At 45.9% G+C, this 16,142-nt stretch overlaps 5 protein-coding genes across 5 annotated transcripts; 1 reads left to right on the top strand and 4 right to left on the bottom strand.

The window, feature by feature from the left end:
- Nucleotides 1-640: 640 nt before the first annotated feature.
- Nucleotides 641-2,268, bottom strand: RhiXN_08697 (polygalacturonase; the record flags this gene model as incomplete). Its single annotated transcript, XM_043328513.1, has 7 exons — nucleotides 641-889; nucleotides 944-1,009; nucleotides 1,064-1,180; nucleotides 1,234-1,423; nucleotides 1,476-1,808; nucleotides 1,867-2,006; nucleotides 2,059-2,268. The coding sequence occupies 7 exons, from the start codon at nucleotides 2,266-2,268 to the stop codon at nucleotides 641-643; spliced, it is 1,305 nt and encodes a 434-aa protein (XP_043183898.1).
- A 998-nt stretch (nucleotides 2,269-3,266) lies between these two features.
- On the bottom strand, nucleotides 3,267-6,590 carry RhiXN_08696 (polygalacturonase; the record flags this gene model as incomplete). Its single annotated transcript, XM_043328512.1, has 11 exons — nucleotides 3,267-3,512; nucleotides 3,565-3,630; nucleotides 3,686-3,802; nucleotides 3,852-4,041; nucleotides 4,093-4,425; nucleotides 4,477-4,613; nucleotides 4,665-4,843; nucleotides 5,820-5,879; nucleotides 5,933-5,970; nucleotides 6,049-6,265; nucleotides 6,323-6,590. The coding sequence occupies 11 exons, from the start codon at nucleotides 6,588-6,590 to the stop codon at nucleotides 3,267-3,269; spliced, it is 1,851 nt and encodes a 616-aa protein (XP_043183897.1).
- A 982-nt stretch (nucleotides 6,591-7,572) lies between these two features.
- Nucleotides 7,573-9,244, top strand: RhiXN_08695 (autophagy-related protein 18; the record flags this gene model as incomplete). The annotated part of the gene is made up of 8 exons (XM_043328511.1): nucleotides 7,573-7,628; nucleotides 7,680-7,753; nucleotides 7,808-7,923; nucleotides 7,974-8,133; nucleotides 8,190-8,751; nucleotides 8,802-8,963; nucleotides 9,037-9,138; nucleotides 9,190-9,244. 8 exons carry the CDS (start codon nucleotides 7,573-7,575, stop codon nucleotides 9,242-9,244), a joined length of 1,287 nt encoding a protein of 428 aa, XP_043183896.1.
- A 213-nt stretch (nucleotides 9,245-9,457) lies between these two features.
- Nucleotides 9,458-12,198, bottom strand: RhiXN_08694 (ubiquitin family protein; the record flags this gene model as incomplete). The annotated part of the gene is made up of 5 exons (XM_043328510.1): nucleotides 9,458-9,818; nucleotides 9,894-10,279; nucleotides 11,373-11,556; nucleotides 11,612-11,997; nucleotides 12,064-12,198. 5 exons carry the CDS (start codon nucleotides 12,196-12,198, stop codon nucleotides 9,458-9,460), a joined length of 1,452 nt encoding a protein of 483 aa, XP_043183895.1.
- Nucleotides 12,199-13,213: 1,015 nt separating this feature from the next.
- On the bottom strand, nucleotides 13,214-15,980 carry RhiXN_08693 (ubiquitin family protein; the record flags this gene model as incomplete). Its single annotated transcript, XM_043328509.1, has 7 exons — nucleotides 13,214-13,508; nucleotides 13,563-13,763; nucleotides 13,820-13,930; nucleotides 13,981-14,254; nucleotides 15,226-15,471; nucleotides 15,521-15,776; nucleotides 15,846-15,980. The coding sequence occupies 7 exons, from the start codon at nucleotides 15,978-15,980 to the stop codon at nucleotides 13,214-13,216; spliced, it is 1,518 nt and encodes a 505-aa protein (XP_043183894.1).
- Nucleotides 15,981-16,142: the final 162 nt, after the last annotated feature.

The following is a 16,142-nucleotide window of genomic DNA, read 5'->3' as shown; positions in this document are numbered from 1 at the left end:
CTGCCATTTTTATTTATACATTATTCCCGGTTGGTGCTGTTGGGATTCTTGACATGATACCGAGTGAGATAGCTCGGCAATAATTGATAATGAGTAAATTCCCCCACCATCATCGCCTAGTAATCTCACTACCAAGGATTTCCACCCCGGCCACCCCATTGTGAGCATACGACTTGTGCAAGAATGGCTACTGCTCGCCTGGATCGTAATCATTTTACACCTGAAAAGACATCCTCAGCAAAGGATCCTGATCGTCATCTCGGTCATTGTGCCCGACTGGGCAGGTCAGGTGCGATCCACGCATAATGCATGCACATAATCTAACCTCTGATTTTAAAGCCGATGTATGGGCACAGCCTGATATCAAACTCAACACACAAACCTCTGGTTTTAGTCCAGGGCTGGGGACGTCCTTCCACTATAACCAAGTTCCACTCGCCTCAAATGACAAATCTCGGCAGGATAGGCAAAGCGCGGATACTCTGTTGTCGGCACGCGACGACTAACCGCGATTCGCTCGTATAGATGAACAAGATCACGAATCGGGTGGTAGCAAATACCATGTCCCGGCTTCTAAATTTTATTGAGTTGCTATGTGATCATGAAAGATATGATAAGTACAAAAGCCGGAGTTGTCGGTCTAAGCCGGCCACTTGAATGCTCCATTCACAATCGTCGGATACGTGCAGTTCACACCCAAATCCTCACTCGCGACACTGAAGCACCTGTACACAGGCGCAACACCTGTCTTGGGAACTATGTTGACATTCTTGAGCTTGATATCGCATGTCGACCCTTCTGGACAGATGATCGAGGACACAACCTTTCCTGTCGAAGTGCCGGTGATATTGGTCACCGTCACGTTCGTTATGGTCGCTACAGGTTTTCCCTAAAACTGGGTTTGAGCATTGGCAACAACGGCGATAGGATAATGAGTACTAACGGTAGCACAATATGCGGAACTAAAGTAGCAGGAGTCAACTACCAATGGATTCGTGACGTTTTCGACCTGTAGTTTGATCATGTGAGAACTACACAACTATAGCCTGTTTAGGTAACTCACTCGTAGATCTTCATAATGGATGTCATTGACGATCGCAGACCCTACCGGTCCGGACCAAATCTTGATGCGTGCCCCATTAGAAGAGCTATCGCCATTTCCAACAAATGTCACATTTTTCTACCCGATTGCGGATGAGTCGAAGTTCTGATATCTAATTTAGGAGTACTCACCACTTTGACATGCTCTACGATATCCAATACGCCAGGATACTGCGCGAGGCTGCCAACACTAACACCATGCGAATTTTGACAGTAGACGTTCTCGATGGTGATATATGTAGAGTTGGGTTTGAACGCAAAGCAGTCATCTCCAGAGACGATGTGCGAATCCCGAAGTTCGAAATGAGAAGTGCGGTAAGTGCTAAACTCATTATAATTAGCAAATAGTTAGAGCTTCGCACACACCAACTCACTCCCATCCATCAGCATTCGCCGGCGGATTCTTGTTCGCCGACAAGGCTGACAACCGAATGTTTTTGTAAACAACATTTGAGCTGTCGGTCACCCAGTTGAACCAGTTGGCGGGATTCCGCATTGTCACGTTGTCCACAGTGACGTTGTTGGCTCCATCCAGAGTGAAGAGGACCGGCCGACGCAAAGTTCCGGGAAGAAGAATTTGTTGACCTACTGCTGCATCCCACCATAGTTGGCCGAGTCCATCGATTAAACCCTTGCCGGTTTTCGAAACTAGAGTGGAATGTGACCAGTCTTTCAATATGAGGTACGCGACTGTATCTTGGAATGGGCTATAATGTATAGTTGAGTATACGAGCCCTCAATATCTTTAGCTGGGTTAGAACGTACTAGTAGACCAAGTGAGGAAAAGTCTCGGCAGTGATATTGGGGGTGTTTGTTGTCTCGTTCTTCAGCCAATAGGTGATGTTGTCGGCCATTTGGATGGTTCCTTCAAGTTGAACGGTGCACCCGATACAGGGAGTCATAGTCTTTCCTTAAATTTAAGACAACTTATTTCGGTAAATGCATGATTTCTCTTACCGTCAATTCCCTCAGAGTATAATTTGTATTTTCTGAGAAGATGATATGCCCGCCCTTGCCACACTTTTTGAAAGTGGCATGAACAGCAGGGGTATCAGAGATATTCACATTACCATGGGAAGGTACTATGCAAGTCTGCGTCTTGACGCCTGTTTTTGAAGCGAGAGCGACGGCTGCTCCCAGAGCAACAGCGAGTATCGCAGAAAGCATGTTGAATAGAGCGCCAAGCTCAGAGATGGAAGAGTCTAAGCTCAATAAGATCAGATAGTGCAGAGTCCTGGTGCTTTATACAACAGGACCGGAGCTAGAAGCCCATAATAGCTTTCCCCATTAGTTCAGAATACCACCCTCAGCCGAGACTGCGGATGGCCCGAGGAGTCACTGGCCAAGGCACTCTCGCTCGAATCAAGCCCCAATAATACTCGTTTCGATCAGGCTTCTAATCAGTGTCATGAGGCCTTGGCGGGTCGGGCGGGCCGCCGGATAGGAGGCCCTTCCATTTTGAGAAATATAGCCGGAGCAAAATTGTCAAACACGAGTTGGGGAAGAGTTGAGAAAACAGTGACGTCCAAAGGTTATTAAGTTCAAATTTTCACGTGCATTCATACAGGTATAAGGGCTCCACTTGTCGGGTGTACAATAGACTTGACCCGCGGCGGGGTCGCGTTGAATGACAAATCGTAACACACACTCGATATTGGTTGAGATTAAAGACAAGGAGAGTGGATGGATCATCCGGTGAGATGATTACCGGGACAAGGATAGGGATAGATATTCACGGCGGGAGGCATGCCACAAAGATATGGATAGGGATAGAGATAGGTGAGATTACAAGGTGCCGGGACCCGATACATGTATGAACATAATAAGTCAAATAAACGTAATTTATACAGTTGGTAATCAAACTCGGACGAATACGAACAGGGAGATGAGTCAAGGTATGAGAGTCACGGTATAATATAAGGGTAGCGTATATACTGGTAATTAACCCTACGATAACCGCGTAGCCCTTACAATAAGACGCTATCAAGCTCAAAACGACCCTTCCGTATACTGGAATTTCTGAATACCTCAATGACGCCCACTTATTGGGAATTTATGTAAAAAAGCATGGAAGCATTCATCACTATATTGTTTTGGCTATATGCTCGGAATATTTACAACAAATACTGCCTACCAATGGGTGTGCGAATATCTAAGATTTCGCTCTAAGGCCATTTGAACGTTCCATTGACCACTGTTGGATAGGTGCAGTCCACACCCAGCTCCTCACTAGTGACGCTAAAGCACCTATATATGGGAGCTGCACCTGTCCTGGGGGTTATGTTGATATCCTTCAGCTTGATGTCGCATATGGAACCTTCTGGACAGATAATGGAGGATACAACCGGACCAGTAGAGGTGCCTGTAACATTGGTGACTGTTACATTGGTTATGCTTGCTATAGGCTTTCCCTATGAAGGGCTGAGTTCTATGAGTGAAAGGGAAGAGGCGATGGATACCCACAGTTGCACAATAAGCAGAGCTAAAGTAGCATGAGTCTACCATCAGAGGATTTGTGACGTTTTCAATCTATGAACACATTATTAACAGCCCACAATTAACGTAGACGGTCGTAGGAACTCACCAATAAGTCCTCATAGTGTATATCATTAACTATAGCAGTTCCCACAGGTCCTGACCAAACCTTGATACGCGCGCCGTTATTAGAACTTCCACCATCGCCAACGAATGTGATGTTTTTCTGCTATGATTAGATGCTAGGTTCGTTAGATGGCGATGTTAGCACTTACAACTTTAACGTGCTCGACGATATCCAATACCCCCGGGTATTGTGCAAGGCTACCGACGCTAATTCCATGCGAATTCTGGCAATAGACGTTCTCGATATTAACGTATGTCGAGTTGCCCTTGAAAGAGAAACAATCATCTCCAGAGACCACATGGGAGTCTCGAAGCTCGAAATGGGAAGTCCGATAGGTACTGATAGTTGGCGTTAATAAGATAGCTGAGCAGTAAAAGGATCAGGCTCACTCCCATCCGTCGGCGTTCGCCGGTGGGTTCTTGTTTGCAGACAACGCCGATAATCGGATATTTTTGTAGAGAACATTTTTGCTATCGATCACCCAGTTAAACCACATCGCGGGGTTCTTCATCGCTATGTTGTCTACAGTGACGTTATTTGCTCCATCCAGGGCAATTAGAACCGGTCGGCGCAAAGTTTTAGGGAATAAAACCTGTTGCCCAGCTGCGGCATCCCACCATAGTTGACCAAGTCCATCAATGAGGCCTTTTCCTGTTTTTGAAATGAGGGTAGAGTGTGACCAATCTTTGAGTATTAGATATGCAACGGTGTCCTGGAAAGGGCTTTGATGGTGGACGTTAGACTATTGATGTTTTCATTGCACCAAGACTTACTAATATACCAGGTGAGGATAAGTCTGGTCAGTAACGTTTGGTGAGTTAGTTGTATTCTTCAGCCAATACGTAATATTGTCGGCCATTTGGATGGTGCCTTCAAGTTGAACCGTACAATCTATGCAGGGTGACATTATCTTGTATAATCTCAGTCTCAGTACTAAAAGGCCATTAAGCTTGGGGCATACCGTCAATTCGCGTAAGGTATAATTAGTGTTCTCTGAGAAAATGATCCGCCCGCCCTTTCCGCATTTCTTGAAGGCCGCATGTACAGCAGAAGTATCCGAGATGTTGGCATTTTGGTGGGAAGGTACAATACAGGTCGGAGGTTTGGAAACCGATTTCGAAGTCAGAGAGGCAGTCGCACCTGTTACTAGAGTAAGAAGTGCGGGCAACATCTCAAGCTCAAGAACAGATTTGAGTAGATAAACTGTCGAGTTCTAGTAGCCCCCAAAACCCGAGACCAGAGGTTTTATAACAAAATGATAGAACGAGACCTCCGCGTGAGCATGGATCTATCCCCATTTATCCCCATCGGCCCTGTTGGTAAAGCCCCCGGCCCGCCGAATCATCGAGTATCCAACTTCTCTCACGTACAGCTCCAACAATATTCAATTTGGCAAAACTTCGAATGATAATATCAAGGTTATAATGGCTGGGTCGGACAGTTGAGGAGGCCTATGGTCAAGCAAGGAATTACTGTCACAGAGATACAGCCGGTTCATATCACACAATGGATTGAGGCAGGTGTAGAGCCAAGCTGTTGTGGGTGCATCTGATCAGCTGACGTTCAAAGCATGATCGCACCGCGGAAATCCTTAATCACGCTGGCGATGTTTGTAACCCGGGAGTTTCGCGCCATCGTATTCCACATGAATTTATATACACCCTCATGGATGTCCACCCAAGCTCGGACGGAACCGATATTTAGTTACTATGGATGTTCCAGACTTATGACGAATGATGATCTAGGCTATGAGTCATGGAGTAAAGGAACCGCATATGAGCTGCATTTATATGTGGAAGGAATAAATGGAGCTGAAGGGGGTCAAAGTAGGGTGGATATAGAGAGCTGGCTGGATGGCCAGTTTTACTAACTTTTACCTGTCTCAAATACCAACGCGTGAGACCCTAAAAGGGGAATTTTCTACACTTACGTGCTAAGTGCTGGCAAAACCTGACCAGTATTTTCACTAATCCGTATTCCCATCTGATCTCTACATGACGTCTAGCTCCGTGTTTTACATTTTGAGGTAGGAATGTTTGAAAAAAATTGGCGTCATACGGATTTCCCGTATTTTGTGAGTTTACTATGTGAGAGCACGGATGTGGGAATTACTCACCCATAAGTTCTCGGTCTATTTGGAGCTCGTTGCGCCAGATGGCTGAGTGGAGCTTAATGCCTGCAGTCAAATAATGTTATAGTAATCGACATCAGTTAAATTGGGGCCAAAACCTTCTGATAAACTAGATACATCGGGAAGAGAAAAATAGCTAACGAGGATTAGATTCATAAAAGCGATAAAATGGCCACAGATTAAAACCCTGATTTGTGGCTTGCATGTGATTTACAAGAGATTGATCTTCTGCCTGCCTGATTCCATGCGCTTAGGTAGATTCAAGGTTAGGATACCATCAGCCAGATTGGCGCGAGTATTGTTGCCGTCGACTGCATGAGGGAACCAGACAGTTCGAGAGAAGGTTGAACGGTAATCATATGTCTCGGCTGGTTGCTCAGAATCCTTAGACTGCTCATTAGCCTCGGCCTTTTGGGTAGTAGAAGAGGTATCTACCGAATAAGAGTTAGTTATACAGTTACATAGTGAGCATAGTGAGTGGAATTTACCTTGTGTGGGCTTATGAGTATGATGAACATGGCCTTCAATGGTCAGAGAACGGCCATCATTGCCAATATGGACGTCCACGTCTTTCTTCTGGACCCCAGGGAGCTCAGCTCTCACAACGTACTCTTTTTCCTCATCTGAGACGTCAACTACAGCCTGACGCTGCTGAAGAGACGACCTCTGGGAAGGAGAGCCGTAGGAAGACTGAGGGTCTTCGACAAGGCGGAAGAGAGGGTGGAAGTCGCTGAGAAAGCTGCGAGAAAAAGACATAGTACTGTGAAGAGTAGAGTTCGAGTAAAGCTGAAATAGACTTCAGGTGGATTTGTTGCAGAACTTGAGGCCTACAGACAACCTTATTTATACCCCTCAAGGTTTCTAGAAAGATCACTGAAGTGACGCCACCAATGGTTATGTTCTAATCAACACTGACTGTCACTTGCATCATCGCTTGTGATTTTTGGACTATATGCGGTGGGACCGTAAACGCCCGTTGCTTTCTAGAAATTTCGAAGGCCATTCTCGCAAGTACTTGAAATACCCACGCAAATAAGCTTCCGCAGAACGCCAGGCAAAATATACACATGTTCACCCTCTGTTATCAAGTGCAGCTTCAGCTTAGGCTCGCTCACGACGGCGAGCTCTCCTCAAAAAAAGAGACCTTTCTAGTTAGTCACGTGACTGATCCTGTGCTTTATGCGTGCAACCTCCATGAGTGCCTATTAATACAACTTTAATCAAACCTTATATGAAAGTGAGTGCGTCCATATACTCACGGCCAGTCGGAGGAGCCCATGCTTGCGGGTGCACAGTTCGGTCCAAAGCAACTGGCCAACATGACGCCAAGGTTAGGCTTGATGCCATGGTACAAGTTTCTGCCAAGAAGAGCTCCAGAATGACTGATATATAGCTTGACTGGGTGGTTATGTAGTAATGGAGCGTCCTATCCTTGTGGCTGTGCAATATACCTGTATCTCAGCTTCACAACCTTGGGAAAGCACAAAGCTTATTGCCGAAGGTAGATGCAACACTAAAAAATAGCTTATGATACTTATTTTGGGCCTCAAAACGATCTTCGGGATGGTTTTTCCAGAAGTAAGCCACGATGGATCCATGAACTCCCTATTCCAAAATCGGACCCTTCCCGATAAGCATGTTACAAGATAAGATACGGAATGTACTGCCACCAGGTAAGCGCTGTACGACTCACTGCCCAACTTGCACCCAGCCACGACACCAATTACGACTCGCCGCTATGGCGGAGAAAACTAACTCAAACATGTTATTTGCCAACTTTAACCAAGACTTCTCGTAAGTATGAAGCAGGTATAAAAATAGGACTCGTCGTTCAAATACAAGTAGATGTATCTCAGTCGGGACCAAGAAGGGATACAGTATTACGAACTGCGACCCATTTGGAAGGGTGTATACCAAAAGTGAGCCGTCGTGTTTTATTAGGTATCTTAGCCTTATCAAGGCGTGTTTGTTAGGTGATGGTGCTCGGGGTATCGTGGAGATGTTGTTTTGCACGTCGTTGATAGCTTTGGTCGGCGCTGCGGATCAGCCATCGTCGAGCCCCCGGAAATTGCAGATAGTGAACACCAAGGTGGGCCGAAAAAACAACGTGGGATTAATCTGTCTAATCTCTCCCTGTAGCGACAATCGATGATTTGCGAACTACTATTCCCCTCATCCATCTTGGCTGTAAAGCTCAACCGAAAGACTCTTGTTGTCGTGCTCGAAGTTGAAATATATATTTACGACATAAGCACGATGAGGCTCATGCACGTTATTGAAACATCACCCAATCCAAACGGTGTGTATAGCAGTTTCTTCTCTTTGACGGTCATTGTTAACCGTGATCCCCTCTAGCAATTTGTGCACTGAGCCCCTCATCAGACCCCTCGTATCTTGCCTATCCTGCCCCCACCCCTTCTCCTACTGCTTCTTCTTCTGCGCCGGCTTCGTCGAGTGCAAACACAGCATCCTCTTCTGGCGATGTACTTATCTTTGATACGCGCTTGCTGGCTGTGACCAATATTGTGCGCGCGCACAAGGCTCCCCTCGCGCACATTTCTCTGAACAGTACCGGTACGCTCCTTGCTACCGCCTCGGAAAAAGGAACAGTCATTCGGGTATTCAGTGTTCCTGCTGCTGAAAGACTGTACGAGTTCAGGAGAGGAGTAAGGGGGGCGAAGATACATTGTATTACATTCAATGCTGTTAGCACCCTTCTTGCCGTAAGCTCGGCTACCGATACGGTACATATCTTCAAACTCAAAGGAGGCAACCCCGAGGGAGAGAAGAAACGAGGGAATAGTGGACCGAGTAGCCCGGGCGGTAGTATTGATAGCCAGGAGACGGGCAAGGGTGGGGCTGGAATGGAAGGTGGGTATGAAGCGTACATGGATGGAAAGAAGAAGAATGGAATGGGGTGCGTGTTGGTGTCTTTTCCTGGATCAATTGAAATTAATCTGGCTGCAGTTCCTCGTTGCGACGCAAATCTCTTGGACTTACTCGGGGTATTGCTGGAACTATGGGTGGATACCTTCCGGGTGGTTTATCTGATATGTGGGAGCCATCACGGGACTTTGCATCACTCAAGCTCCCTACTTCGGGCACAAGATGTATTGTCGCTATTAGCAGGTGCGCTCCTTTCGACCTATGTTTCATGACACCAGTATTGACGACCCATATCGTGTTTTGGTTGTCTTTATAGCACCCTGCCAAATGTGATGGTTGTCTCATCCGAAGGCTTCTTCTACTCATATGCCATCGACTTGGAAAATGGCGGTGAATGTGTGTTAAGCAAGCAATATAGGTACGCTACTTCTCTCGCGCATGGTTTGTTCCTTCTCACTCTGCCACTTAGCTTACTCGACTCAGCGGAAGATTCGAATGATCCTTCACCAACTGAAGGTGCCTAGTACTTGGATACCGTTTATATATCGCGTTTTTTTAGAACGTATTTAGTAATAATTTCCCCTTGATATCGGGTTTCATATATTTGTAAACTTGTCAACATGTTATGTGATCGAACGATCGATGACGTTCACAATTCTCTTCCAATGAGTCAATTGGCCACGCAAAAGCCACACGACCGAAACATGGCAGAACGGTCCAGGAATTTCCACTCATCGTTAATATGAATTGCGCTGGACTTGTTTGCGATAGTTCGCGCAATCCAATGACTTGGGGAGGACCCATCGAGGCGGGGTACACACTGTCCCACATCGTAGAACGTAATCCTTCTGGGTAGGATGAGCATATCCCTGAGCCGCCTTTACCCATTGCTTCTCCCCTTTGCGTATGAGGCAGACCCAATGACTAAATGGGCAACCTTCTGAACCGCTGGGAGATCTAGACACATGTACATCTCCCACGTCCCGATGATCTGGTGAATTTCGATCAATCCCATCTTTGAAGTAACTCCAAGTCAGAGGTTTAGGGGGCGGGACTTTCATCGTGGGCCGATAACCGTATTTCATCGGCCCTTTTTCCCTACCGCTATGTAGTCATTGTACAAAGATGATGAGTGCTGTGTTATAAGGCCATGGTTCGCTTGGACCCACTTACCCCCATGGGCTTATTTCTGGGTCATCCAGATCCGAATCGGAATCCTCGTAAGCAATACCATACGAACCCACGGCCTTTGCTCCCAAAACTTGTGAATTACTTTGCATAGCGTTTTCGAGTGCTTGTTGACTTCGAGGCCGAGTCGATTCGAGGTATATTTTGTCGGCCCATGCATCAGGAGAACTCTCGCGTCCCAGTGATCTGGACCTATCGCATGTATTCTGCCCAACTCGAATGGCAACTAGGTTGGGACAGAGACTCGTCCAGACATCTTCAGTGATTCTAACATGATCGTCTACTTCTTCGATAAAAGCACTGATAAATATCTGGTCATTCGGTATCACTTTCAGGCCACTGATGTTCCGCTTTAAGGATGCAATTGTATCCTGACGAGCGCACGGTTAACTGGCCGAATGGGGACTCTGAGCTCAGAGGCACGCAATCATCATACCTGATAATCCCTAATTCGCGGAATAACCAGTTTTTGGCTTCCGTATTCTGCAATTAAAAAACAATTTGGTAGGGGCTCTTCGAGTCGGGTAGTGGTACTCTTAGATTTATTATGCCGGGACGTTTGCTGGGACAACATATCGTTGGCGAGTCGTGAGAAAGAGAGTAAGATTGCGTGAAAAGAAGGAAGCGCGGGGGGGGGGGGTTATTCAGTCCTATTGCAGAGGAGACTATACTCATGACGACATAGCGCACTAATTGTATACGTAGCAAGAAGCTTCCAAAAAGCCTCGTTGGAGCTCAACCACATTACGAGCTTACCCAAAATGTCTAGGAGGGCGATTTGCCACCAAGGTTCCGGGAACTTAAGGTCTTCAATCCGAATATCTCCAGAGAGGTGTATCGATGAATCTTGATGCTTGGCGACGCTCGCTCACTAGAATTTTCTCTTGTCGTCGGCACATTATGCTTGACACTACGATACTATATGCACGAATATGACAGCAAAGTAGATTGTGAAACAATCAAATTATTATCTAATTGGCACTCTATTGAATTCAATGTGCAAAACGTAATTGAGAGAAATGAAAGGATAATACATTTACTCATCACACGCTCGATATTTGTCTTTAGCGTAAGTCGTGCTGAATGTAGTCGTCTTTCAACGGCGTCTGTTCGGGGCCTTGAGATACTATGTCCATAGTATGATTACGCGGTTGAATCGATATATACAAGAGTTTGTGCATTCAGGAGATATTGCAGCAGAGCGCAACAAGGGGGGTGACCAGCACGATTCCACAGACCTACGAATATACACAGCCAATGCCCAGAATTATTCACCCAGCCTCACTAATATAGATCGAGATCTCGGTTGAGCCTATACTCTGCGCAACGCAAAGTCCCAGGAAGCACCCATTTTGGCGGTAACCTTACTGTTCCTTCCCTTAAAACGTAGTTTCTCAGGCTGGGATGCGGCTCTTTTCCCAGAACTCTGTACCATGACTTTCTTCCCCTGACTATGCGACAGACCCAATGGTCAAACGAGTCACTGTCGGAGTGTTTAGGGGATAGATGGATGTCTCCTTCTGCTCGATGATTTGGTGAGAACCGATCGAGGCCATCATTGGAATAACTCCAGGTTGAGGGTTTCAAGTTCGGGCCTCGTTTTGTTCTTCTTTTGTTGAACTTCATTTGGCCAATATTTTTGCCACCCCTTCATAATACGATAGTTAGCATTAATTGAATTCATTTCGCTTGAAATAGCCTACCCCCATGGGCTCCCATGCTCAATATTACTGAATTGTCCGCCGTGGCTCTCGCGGCAATCCCGCATTGCCCTAGCTAATACCTGTGAACTTTCGGCTACGGCATTTTCACCGACTGGGAGCCCTTGATCGCTGGACGGCCGGTTGTATTTGGCGCGTTTTTTGTCGGTACGTATTTCGGGGGAACATTCGCGCTTCGAGGACTTAGACCAATCATATGTATCCTGTTCTACTCGAACAACCATCAGCTTATCACAGAGGCTCGCCCAGACATCTTTTGTGATTCGAACATAGTCGCATACTCCTGGAAGTATTGCGAGTATGAAGATATGATCGTCTAGTGTCTCTTGGAGGCTGGCGATGTTCCTTTTTACTGATGCGATTGTACTCTGATTAACGAACGAGAGTTAGGTCGAAAGACGGTTCGAGGGTTTGGTATCCTCTAAATATCGTACCTGGTAACTGATGCTTCGGAGAACCGTGAACTTCTGGCCTTCATACTGTGCCACTAAGAAAGGTAGTGGTTCTCTACTACTTTGAGTGCCAACACTTGTAGAATTAGTGCTCGAGAAGGACATCTGACTCGACATCGTCCTGGTAGTTTGTGAATGAGTTTCTGGAATGAAGTAAAAGACTCCAATCCGCTTGATTTTTGTTAACGTAAAGCGTAAGCACAAAATTAGGGGTAATTTAATTGGAATGCACGTGCTAGTACGTTTTTTTGAGTACTTTGAACATAGCTTTACTTCATTAGGAACTCGAAGCAAGCCAAATCTCCAAAGAGGGCCCATGGAAGGCCGGTGGAGTTTTCCTGAGCGCTCCGATGAATTACTTACCGTTAAAATGACTAGTTCAGGCGCCAGACTTTGTTACCTCACCCGAAGTTTAAATTCAGTTTATTTTTTTGGTTAAGGTCCACAAAGATACTTAAAAATGGTTCGGTCACGAGGCTGAGAAATCGACCTCGTCCTCCTGCAAAAATCTGATATGTACCCACCTCATTTTCGCTCGAGCGGTGGTATTAGTCGATAAATACGCGAGTAAAATTTAAAACTGCCTTACGTTGATTTATGTTTACGACCATATGCATCCACACTATATGCGCAAACTAAAGCTCGATTCAAACATACATATTCCCTTTCACTTAACCGATTATCTCGCTAGTACACTGGTAATTATTCTATTTCAAAGAAATTATACCCACTCATAGGGCGATAGCATAGCCAAACATGACGGGATGTTACTAATTTTCACTGTTTTCACCCACCACTTGTCTGGCTGTCGACCCGCGTAGACCCAATGGCCGTAACCATCAGAAATCCTCCCGAACATGGACAAAACTTGAAAAATAGCGAACATCTCCTAGCTCTCGATCAGTGACATTTATGCGGGAGATTCCCCAAATACCCGCAGGTTGTTGGTTGTTGGGCTTTATTAAACCGTTTCCAGAATCCTTCCAAACCAGCCTCTCGCCATTACATACTACTCCATGAACGGCCCAAGGAAAATTGCATTGTTTATTGGTATTCAATATCATATCAATTTGTGTACTGCAATCAATCTAACAGACAATGTAAAGTTCAATCACCTATGGGTTATTGCCCGTTATTTCACTTCCATACCACCCCATTCCAAAACACGATATAAAGATCTGTTCAGCGTCTTCTCAATATCAACCCCTACCACATCCCTCCAAACAGTAACATCCTGGCATGCCATTCCTGCAGCATCCGACCAGAACTCAACTTGACTTTCTTCAACGCCTCTAAATAGCATAAACACTCGCGTTATGACTTCAGGAGCTGGCGTTATATTCAACGGAGCTGCCTTTTCGTATTCTTCCTGAGGTAGGAACCTCAGCGAGACGTATGCATGCCTTGAGAGACTTGGAAGCCAGTATCTATGCAGGAATGAGTTAACTTTCAAATCAGGTGACGGAAACAAGGTTACCGACGTAATGAATGAGGTTCTTGCTTCAAGATGAAATCCGGGCGCCAACAGCACATCGTCAATGTAGCCCGTGATTTTGTCAAAAGGCAGAAGAGCAGATTGGCTAGACAGTAAAACGGGGCTCGATGGATCGAAGGTGAGCGCTGATATCTCAACCGGAGTACCAGGTCGAGTGACAGGGGGTGAAGGGAGTCTAGGGCTGGTGCTGTTTGGACACTGGGTTAGTGTTACGCTTAATAGTCGACTTGAACACTTGCTCACTGTGCCTCCCAGAACAAATATGCGACCTCGCGGTTTGCTACCTTGTCAAATAAAGTCCCGTCTGGCTTGGCATCAACGGTCCAATCGATTGTTTGGCCACCTGTCAGAGTGCTGACTTCCGCTGGGGGATAGATTCAGAGAAGCTCCATGATCGAGTTAACGAAAGATGAACGCGAACATCTTTCACTGTGCTTGCAGGGAAGATGTAGATGATCGGTTTGCCCCCAACCAGTCGGCATACCAAGTGAACGATTGACTCGTGCTGAATGTTATAATCCATTAACGTAGCTTTATCCTCCAGTTGCCTTCCAGCCATAATGAGACGTTGGTGGTTAGTTGGGATGCCCTCTCGATCCTGGATCTTGCTTTTCAGGCTGGCTATGGTGTCGCTCGAATCAACCCCGACCGCGATGGTTTTGCCTGTCAGCGTTACGACTATACATGCATTGCAAGGTCAGCAATATGAAATGATTTTTAAACGCAGAAGATTAGAACTTGCCGAAAATCTGGAAGCTCCCAGTTAATTTTCTATGTGAGATCCGATTCTGGAGTGGATTGGAAGTTGGCGCTGGTGCATGATTGAGGCGAACGCTGGACTGATTTATCATGGGTTCTGGCTGAACTAATGAGACATCTGGCTCATCGTCGAGCTGAATTCGGATTTCCATGAGACTTGCTACGAGGTTTTCCCACACGCTTTCAGTGATTTGAACGTCACCTTTCACTTCTTCAAGGAAGGCAAAGATAAAGAGTTGATAGTCATGCACCGCTGCGAGCCTACGGAAACTATTCTTGATTGATGCGATAGTCTCCTTAATTGAGAATGAAAAGTAATTTGTTAACACTATATTCCGAATGCGAGTTGGACTCGTCAAGGTACCTTACCTGGTAGTCCGGATTCCGTGGGACAGTGACCTTCCGACCGTTGTATTCCGCCACTAGAAAAATTGGAGGCCCGGATGTGGACCTTTGACTAACAGCAGAATTATTTCATCGAGCTCTGAGTCTGTCTGCCATTCCTTATATTTTACGAGGGATGCGACTTGAACAATAGATGTGGCTGAAATCAAAACCGAAAATGCCACGTGCTTTCAGGTGGCTCTGAGGTGGTTTATCTTTTTCGAGTCGAAAACGGCACTCTATTGTATTGTAGTCTCCAAGAAGTCCTCCATAACCAGTGCTTCGCGTCCACTTTAGATCATTCCATGTCCTCAACACATCGTTGTTACATAAAATACATGTCCATAATTGTATTATATAATTAATTATTGGCTACTCTAAAGTACGCAACGAATCATGCGCTCTCCGTCTCCAAAATTCTTCTAGGTTTTCTCTCCCTTCATAAGTCTGGTTGGCTATACCACTAACCAATGTCTCATCGAGAACTTTGTCCGATTATTAATCACCAGTACTTGTACGGCGTGACAACGACTTCTCTCGCATTGAGACTACCAGGTCCATGATATCGCCCGACCCAATCTTGCATTCGGTAACGGTCATGGTGTCGGACAGTCGTTGACCACCAAATATGAGACGTTGTTGTTTTGATAGTATGCCTTCTTTGTCCTGAATCTTCTGTTTGACATTCTCTATTGTGTCCTCAGGATGTACCAAGAGTCGAATAGTCTTGCCAGTAAATGTTTTGGCAAAGACTACGATAGTTTAGTCGCTACCAGTGATATATTAGCACATTTAACTCACTTTGCAATGTTCCATACGCTTCTGTATGGCTCCCGGAACTTGTGTCGCCGACGAGCGGTGGCGGCGGAGGCGGGGACGGAGAAAAGTCATCGAGAATAACAGTCACCAACATGAGTCTGGGAAGTAGGTCCGACCATAGCTCCTCGGTGACTTGCAAATCGTCTCCGAACTCTTCGAAACGCGCAAAGAGCAATATCTGACTCGCAGGAGTACGACTCAGTGAGTTGAACGCCCTCCGTACAGATGCTATTGTTTCCTAAATTTTTTTCAAAGCCGGTTGAGTAAAAGAACAACAAGAAAAAAGGGTTGATGAACCGTGGCGAACCTGATATTCCGGATTACGTCTAATGGTGACTTTTCTCCCTTGATACTCAGCAGCAAGAAATGTCAAATGTTTCGAAACTTTCTCTCCGATAGAGGAAGAGCTTCGTTTGCTGTATGACCTGCTGATGCTGGACATTGTGGGCGAGTCCAAACCGGAACTTGAAATGACGACGTGTAACTTGGGTTCCCCAGGTTTTCCTCGGAAACGACAACTCAGACACGTGTTTGAGGGTCCTAATTTTCGGCACCCGCCCAACCTGTGGCGAAGCGAATAATCTTGGCGCAAAAGTAATGCTTG

This window comes from Rhizoctonia solani, chromosome 10 (assembly GCF_016906535.1).
Source record: "Rhizoctonia solani chromosome 10, complete sequence".
Classification (NCBI taxonomy): Eukaryota; Fungi; Basidiomycota; class Agaricomycetes; order Cantharellales; family Ceratobasidiaceae; genus Rhizoctonia; species Rhizoctonia solani.
The sequence above is the reverse complement of the archived record's forward strand: the minus strand, read 5'-3'. Positions and strand labels throughout refer to the sequence as shown.